Source organism: Sinocyclocheilus rhinocerous, unplaced genomic scaffold (genome assembly GCF_001515625.1).
Source record: "Sinocyclocheilus rhinocerous isolate Xijiao unplaced genomic scaffold, SAMN03320098_v1.1 scaffold1813, whole genome shotgun sequence".
NCBI lineage: Eukaryota > Metazoa > Chordata > Actinopteri > Cypriniformes > Cyprinidae > Sinocyclocheilus > Sinocyclocheilus rhinocerous.
In genome coordinates this window covers 64,680-73,249 of record NW_015623663.1, presented here as the reverse complement: position 1 = coordinate 73,249, position 8,570 = coordinate 64,680, and the positions used below count along the sequence as shown (strand labels likewise).

General features: G+C 40.4%; 1 protein-coding gene across 2 annotated transcripts in view; it reads left to right on the top strand.

Annotated features, from left to right (window-relative positions):
- LOC107719301 (calcineurin subunit B type 1-like) overlaps window positions 1-8,570 on the top strand; it is a 27,998-nt gene that overhangs the window by 12,272 nt on the left and 7,156 nt on the right. The window contains exons 1-2 of one of the 2 annotated variants that reach the window (XM_016526729.1): window positions 6,095-6,223; window positions 6,429-6,605. In XM_016526729.1, coding sequence (XP_016382215.1) covers window positions 6,136-6,223; window positions 6,429-6,605 — 265 coding nt within the window. In that variant the 5' untranslated portion in view covers window positions 6,095-6,135. Of the gene's footprint in view, window positions 1-6,094; window positions 6,224-6,428; window positions 6,606-8,570 lie in introns of those variants that run through there. The other variant, XM_016526805.1, reaches the window with a different exon arrangement.

The following is an 8,570-nucleotide window of genomic DNA, read 5'->3' as shown; positions in this document are numbered from 1 at the left end:
ACTAATATAGCACTTGTAAATTATTGCTCTTTTGTTGGTTTTGATTGCTTCTATTGTCCTCATTTGTTAGTCGCTTTGGATAAAAGCGTTTGCTAAATAACAAAATTTAAATATAATGTAAATGTAAATAACAAAACTACTTTTTTTTTTTTTAAACAAGCCCCAATCCTTGGTTTCCGCTGTAAACAAAGCTGCGCTGCACTTATGAACTTCAATATGCTTTATACAGAGGCAAGAGGAAAAGAAAAAGTACCATAGAAACACAGTAAGTTCCCCTCAGACATGCATTCATATAAACTCCTACCCCTAACTGAATCGCGATTTGTTGAGCATCTCAACTGATTTGAATCATCATATATTTGAATCGATTTCACCTCATATTAGGAAGGCTAATTTTTTATTACTGATCAGAAGGTGCTCCTAAATTTTTTTAATTAGGAGGACAAGCGCTCTTAAACTGGGTGTGTGACAGGTATGGCTGAGGAATGGGGTTTGGCTGAGGAAACATTTTCAGTCAAAACATTTTTTTTTGCTTTAACCCATGCTGGTTTTGTGAACCAGATCATTCAATGTTAATTACTCTCAGTGGTGATTCTCATCACTGCAATACAGTGTGTGTGTGTTTTTTAAGGTCACAAAAAAGTGCCAAATGCAAAATGTTTTTGGGTTTGACCCTTCACTTTTTTTGTAGCCTCATTGGACTAAATCTACATGAGCTTCTGCCTGTATTTTTGTGTCTGGATCCTGTTTTCTTCTTTTTCTTGTTTTGCATTTGGTTTGGATCTACACACCAAAATCAAAATTCTGATAAAAAGCATAGAACCAAATACAAAAACTTATTTGGTGCTGCACTTTTTATCAGAATTTTGATTTTAAGCTTTTTTTTTTAAAGGGGTCATATGATGCGATTTCAAGTTTTCTTTTCTCTTTGGAGTGTTACAAGCTGTTCGTGCATAGATAGAAGCTGTTCTCAAACCCAAAGAGATATTCTTTATAAAAGTTAAGACTGGTCCACGCCCTCCTAAAACGCCTCGTTTCAACACGCCCCCACATGTCTACGTCACAATGTGGGAAGATAGACCGATGAGCTTTGTAAAAATCGACGCGTTTCAGAAAGGCGGGGCATAGAGGAGAAACAATAATGTACAGTATGTGGAAAATAATGTGTTTTTTTAACCTTAAACAGCATAAATACATTGCATTACACCAAATACACAAAATAATGTTCTTTTTTAGCAACATCATTTGACCCCTTTTAATTATTTTACCATGGGCAAGGTTTGATTGATTCGTACATGTAACCTACAGGACTAGAAAAAAAAAGTCTGCTGTAGATCACTTGTTCTCACAAAAATGCACCGTCTTCAAGTAATCTCTTCAACTCTTTATACTCGTGTGATAGTTTAGAGTACATTTTTGAGGCTTGCTCATGCAAATGACCTACTTAAAAGTGCGTATGTGGAGTAATGTGTGTCATACTAGCATGTGGCAGAGGCCGCAAGCATCCCAAGCTGTCTGTGAGCGCTCAAAATAAACCCCGGCCCGTGTGCTGGAGTCCCGTGTTGCTGGGGGTTTCCCTCAGGGCGCTTTTGGAGGCTTCTTATGAGCTCACGGCTAAAAATAAGAGCTCTTCTGGTCTTGCCCAGTGGTCATTAATAGGGTGATGTCAGGCTTTGAAACAAGCTAGCGTACATAAGGAGAAGCTCAGTGAGCAGCACATTCCAGCGCTCAGACTTTATTCATAAGTCCGTCCAGCTGCAGTCTGCGCATGATGAACCTGAGTTATCAATGAAGCTTGAGTATGAAATATCACCTTTGGGCAAAACAGAGCTTTCTAATCTAATTTCTAATTCTAGGGGGAAGTCGTGGCCTAATGGTTAGAGAGTCGGACTCATAACCCAAAGGTTGTGGGTTCGAGTCTCGTACCGGCAGGGATTGTAGGTGGGGGGAGTGAATGTACAGCGCTCTCTCTTCCACCTTCGATACCACGACTGAGGTGCCCTTGAGCAAGGCACCGAACCCCCAACTGCTCCCCGGGCGCCGCAGCATAAATGGCTGCCCACTGCTCCGGGTGTGTGTTCACGGTGTGTGTGTGTTCACTGCTGTGTGTGTGCACTTTGGATGGGATAAATGCAGAGCACTAATTCCGAGTATGGGTCACCATACTTGGCCACATGTCACGTCACTTTCACTTTTACTCATGAGAAGCTTACTTAATTTAGGGAGGGGGGGGGTTAACTTAATTATAAATGCTTAATTATTCACAAAAATTGACCAGACCATATTTTCTTGTACCATTATATAAGGCTATAATAATAAAAAGTATGAATAATACTGCTACTTGTGAGAGCTTGATTTGATTAATTTGGTGGATGAATGATTGAGTTTTATTGGCTTCTGCCACACCAGTGGTCTTCGTATGGAAGCCCGTTTCCGCAACTGAATAAAACAAGGTAATTGTGATTTATCTCACAATTCTGACTTTTTTTTCCTCGCAATTGCATGATATAAACTCAATATTTTGAGAAATAAAGTCGCAAATCGGAGAAAAAAAAAGAGTCAGAATTGCGAGATATAAACTCGCAATTGTAAGAAAATAGTCTCTTTTTTTGTCCTCAGAATTGGACTTTATGGCTACGTTCACACTGTCAGTTTTTGGGATTGACAACCGCATTTTCTTTACAGGTGTGAGTCTCGAAATGTCCCGTTCACACAGCAGCTTACAGTTGTGTTTAGAACACTGTCTGTATGAACGCGCAACGGGAGTCAAGCCGTATTCCTTACCAGTAACCATAGCGACAGTGACCAAAGTAAAATCAAAGATGGCGACGTCCATAAAACTGAAAGTCTTATCACTTTCTGACACGACTAGAGTCCAATCGAGCCGCGAATTCTTTCGTCAAATCTTAATCAACCGACAGCAGCTTTTATATTTGGGTGGAGAGCGGAGCATTTGAATCACGCGCAGAACACACAACTGACGGGAGCGGCTCCGGTGGAAAACTGACGGGATCTAAGGGTGCTTTCACACTTGGTTCGATTGTTTGGTCCGAACCCGAGTTCGATTGCTCCCCCCTCCCCCTGCCCCCGCTGGACTTGTGTTCACATTATATTATTTGGGTCCGAACCGCGGTTCGTTTGCGTCATCAAGCCAGCAGCTGTTTACCCCGTTGCTTAGTAACGATGGCGCAGGAGAAGACGGCAAAATGCGTAGCATTGCTCTCTTCAATTTTATATTTATGCTTTTGAACCGTTGGTTTTGTTTCCAAAGCTTCAGTACATAACGGCACTTACGTCTGCCTTATGCAAATGCTCTAAAGAACTCGAACAGAAGGCGAACAGAAATGAGATATACAGGCTAGCTCTCTGCTTGCAGCGCGTCAGTCGTCAGGAAAGTGAGTGAAACACACACAAACACACACTTTTATCAAATAATACGTCATTAATAGCGGTTCACTTCCGTGATTTGGTACGATTGCGTTCACATCAGCAGCGAACCGTACCGGAGTTCACTTGAACCGTACCCCAGACCACCCTTTTTAAGCGGACTCTGGTACTGTTCGTGGGTGCGCACCCGAGTTCGGAAGACTGCGTTCACATCATCCAAACGAACCGAACTCTGACGTCAATCGAACCCGGGTGCGCACCAAAAGTGCTAGTGTGAAAGCACCCTAAAACGTTCAGATGACACGCAGCTCATTTCTCCGTCACGGTAAGTTACCGAAAACACACACGGTAGACGCGCGTTTGTGCTGCAGAACGGCTCTCTCTCGCACTGTATGACAGACAACTAGTTGTCCAGTCCGGTTCCGTTCACACAGCGCGTGTGTTCCGAGGTGTGAGTTCGGTTACAGAATGCGGTTGTCACACCCGTAAATAACCGAACTGTGTGTGAACGTAACCGTATTAAGGACTCAAATACAGGACTGACAACCGTATTCTGCTGCTGTGTGAACGTGGCCATAAACTCACAATTGTGAGTCTATATCTTACAATTCTGAGAACAGAAGTCAGAATTGCGAGAAAAAGGTCAGAATTGCGAGGGACAAAAATCTGAATTGTGAGATACAAACTTGCAATTGCGAGAAAAATGTCAGAATCACAATTCTCGCAATTGCAAGTTTATATCACGCGATTCTGACTTTATTTCTCTAAATAAATTTATTTTCTGCTAAATGTAAATGTATTTCTCACAATTCTCAAAATTGTAAAAAAGAAACTCGCAATTGCGAGGAAAAGTCACAATTGTAAGATGAAAATGTTGCAGTTACCTTGTTTTATTTTTTATTCAGTGACAGAAACAGGCTTCCATAGTCTCGTATTCCAGTTGTGTGTAATATTTTGAATGTTAATGCCTTGTGTGATTTTCCCCCATCATCAGTTTTGCTTTCAGTACGCATGTACAGCTAAAGGCAAATGTGCTCTCTCACATCAGACGCTCAGTGAAGGTCATTGTACTAATGGATCGATAGTTGGACCTCCTGCGATTGTCATGCTTTTAACTATGAGTCTAATGAGTCCTCACGATCATCTCAGCGGTTCTAATCGCTTTAATTACAATTGAGCTAATGCTGGTGATTCATCATCGTCACTGATCTGAGCGCGGGGTTGATGGATGTGCATATATTAGTGTTATTAGCTCTGCTGTTTTAGGTTTGTGTGACAGCAGCACAGGAGAACAGATATCATGTTCTTTATGATACACACACCTGTAGCTGACTGTTAAACTAGAATAACTAATTTAAACAGGCGAGATCATCTCAGCTGAAATTAACATCCATCTGCGGTGATCCAATCAGAAATGTTCAGCGCTAAATTAACAGCAATCAAATTAAAAAGGCAGTGCGTGCACAAGACTTAGAACTGGACATAATATCTTGGATGTACCTGGCATCTACACTACCATTCAAAAGTATGGGTCGGTATGTTTTTTTGAATGTTTTTGAAAGAAGTCTTTGCTGCTCAACAAGGCATTTATTTGATCAAAAATACAGTAACAATATTGTGAAATATTATTACAATTTAAAATAGCTGTTTTCTATGTGAATATCTGTTAAAATGTAATTTATTTCTGTGATCAAAGCTGAATTTTCAGCATCATTACTTCAGTCTTCAGTGTCAGGTGATCTTCAGAAATCATTCTAATATGTGACCCTGGACCACAAAACCAGTCATAAGGGTCAATTTTTCGAAATTGAGATTTATACATCATATGAAAGCTGAATAAATAAGCTTTCATTGATGTATGGTTTGTTAGGATCGGACAATATTTGGCCGAGATACAACTATTTGAAAATGTGGAATCTGAGGGTGCAAAAAAATCAAAATATTGAGAAAATCATCTTTAAAGTTGTTCAAATGAAGTTCTTAGCAATGCATATTACTAATCAAAAATTAAGTTTTTATATATTTACGGTAGGAAATTTACAAAATATCTTCATGGAACATGATCTTTACTTAATATCCCAATGATTTTTGGCATAAAAGAAAAATCTATAATTTTGACCCATACAATATATTTTTGGCTATTGCTACAAATATACCCCAGCGACTTAAGACTGCTTTTGTGCTCCAGGGTCACATATGCTGATTTTTGTAAATTATAAAACCTTTTACTGTTGCTTATGATCAACTTAACGTGTTCTTGCTGAATGAAAGTATTTGTTTGAATGGTAGTATATCACAGTTTCCACAAAAATACTGATAATAATCAGAAATGTTTCTTGAGCAGCAAATCAGCATATTATTATGATTTCTGAAGGATCACGTGACACTGAAGACTGGAGTAGTGATGCTGAAAATTCAGATTCAATTCAAATGTTAACATATTCACATAGAAAACAGCTATTTTAAATTGTAATAATATTTCACAATATTAATGCTTTTACTGTGTTTTTGATTAAATAGATGCAGTCTTGGTGACTTATTTTAAAAGCAATAAAAATCGCAATTATTCAAAATTTTTGAGCGGCAGTGTAAAAAACTACAAATATGTTGATGTTTTCGAGTTTGCAGTGGTGTAAAGAGCTCAGAGCTGGGGAGGCCCACTGAAGGGTCATGTGACTGAATCTGAATGAGCTTACAGTTAGATATTGAAAGCTCAGCAGTGGTATTAAGCAGTGAGGTGGGATCCGCATGGCTCTTCGGTACGGTGCGATGGGTAAACCTCTGTGTGTGGTGACTCGCACGAGGCCAGCGGCAGCCAAGGATCCCGTCACGGGATGTGAGTGTGGCACGCTTCATTCATTTGTCTGCGTTTGACAGTGTTTGTAGTGTTGTTTGGCTGAAGCACAGACAGTGGCTGGATTGGGTGCATCTGTGCTCAGACAGACGGGTGAGCGTTGGTTACGTGTGCTGGAGTGTTTGCTAATGTTGTCCATTTCTGTGTTTATTGTGTGTGTCTGGCGCTTTCTCTCGGCCCACGCCAGTCGATGCTGATGAGATTAAAAGGCTGGGAAAGAGGTTTAAGAAACTCGACCTAGATAACTCCGGATCCCTCAGCGTGGAGGAGTTCATGTCCTTGCCCGAGTTACAGCAGAATCCACTGGTGCAGAGAGTCATCGAGATATTCGACACGGACGGCAACGGAGAGGTGGACTTCAAAGGTGAGGCATGCGAGAAAACGTTTAGCTGCACAAGAAACCAAACGCATTGTTTATTTGAGAGTGGAAATCTTACTTTAAATGCATCTCATGAAAACATGTGCAGGTCACATTTCACCATCAGCATTATTCTGTTACGGTAAATGAAGCCTATTTTAGAATTATGAGTTTTTTTCCCCCTTCTTTTCAATGTGACATTATTTTCTTGACAAGTAAACACATTTGATTTATTTTACATGCATACATTCTCAAAGGTGATTCTCATTAGTACAAAAAATATATAAATAACTTACATTTAAATCTAAACCAGCATAAAGGCAGAACAACAAAAATACCATGACACATTAAATTTAATAATTATAATTGTATTTAATTTTTGTAAAGGGAATGAGAGTTTTTGCATTAAAATAAGAAGAATTGGGAATATGGGGGGCTATAATTTTTTTATTTTATATTGTCATGAAATGTCATGCTGTGATGCAAACAGACTAAATTTTAATGTTTCTTAAAATAGGCTCAGTTTTTGATTTGTAATACATAATTTTTGATTGTTAGGTGAAATGGGGCCTACACGTGTTGATGGGTTTAGTGAAATACATGTATGATGCCATGTAATGATTTGAATGCATTGCACAATGAATCTAAGAATTTGTCTTTATGGAATGTTTTCTCTGAGAGCACTGCATGCAAACACACATCATGTGTGCATGAACTCAAGCTTGCAGCTGTGAAATACTTCAACAAATGAGCTTAAAGTAGCTCAGACCTGTTGCATCACATCGTGAAAAGAAGCCCTTTGTGTCGTTTGCCAAGAACATTCACATTCTCTCACACTGATTCTGTCTTGATTTAAAGATCTCTATTTTTTCAGAAGGGTGATTATAGTTAACTAAAACCATTAAAAAATGTTTTCATTACCCGTCCCTTTCGATGTGAAAGGAGGAGGGTTTGGCGTCGGGCTAGCAACCCGTCCCCATAAAAAACAAATTCGCAATGGAAACGACGAGACAAAATACACTGATTGAAACTGCACGCAGGACCTTGGATCCTCAGTACCTAGATCCTAAATATGAAGGTGTCTGGCCAAACCCATCATGGAGTCCAATGCCTGATGATGGATATGAGGTTTACTGTAAAGAAGATCACCCGAATAAGAACATGGAACGTACATGCGCTTCATCACAAAGCGGCCAGCTACATCAGCTATATAAGGAATTTGAGCAACATTGATTGGACCTGCAGCGGGGCATCAGTGAAGTGCGATGGACAGGGAATGGTGAAATGACAAGCGATGGGAAAAAGATCCTTTACTCCTGCAATGACAGCAAACACGTCTGTGGGGTTGGACTGGCCCTCGGAAAACAAGCGGTACGCGCCCTAGTTGGGTGGAACCATGGACTGTATAAAAACATGGACGTAGTGTCCGTGACGTCACCCGTAGGTTTCTGAAGAGCATTTTTGAAGCCTAAAGTGGGCGGAGCCAGCTGTACGCAGGACCTTGGATCCTCAGTACCTAGATCCTAAATATGAAGGTGTCTGGCCAAACCCATCATGGAGTCCAATGCCTGATGATGGATATGAGGTTTACTGTAAAGAAGATCACCCGAATGAGAACATGGAACGTACATACGCTTCATCACAAAGCGGCCGGGGTTTCTGAAGAGCATTTTTGAAGCCTAAAGTGGGCGGAGCCGGCTGTTGCCATCTTGGCAGCACGTCGCTCCCGGATAATCGAAAATGGGCAAAGAGGCGGGACGTGGGTGGAGCTGGTTGCTAAAACCACGCCCTCCTAGCTCGACGGTGGTGACCGCAGCGGCAATCCACCTGTCACTCAAGTGGCCACGCCCTTAATTATGCAGAACTTTAAGGCTAAATATAATTTAAACGAATACGTTATAAAAAAAATTCACCCCCCTCACAGTTGTTATGAAGGGCAAAATTAGCTATATAGACCAAAACCACTTTTTG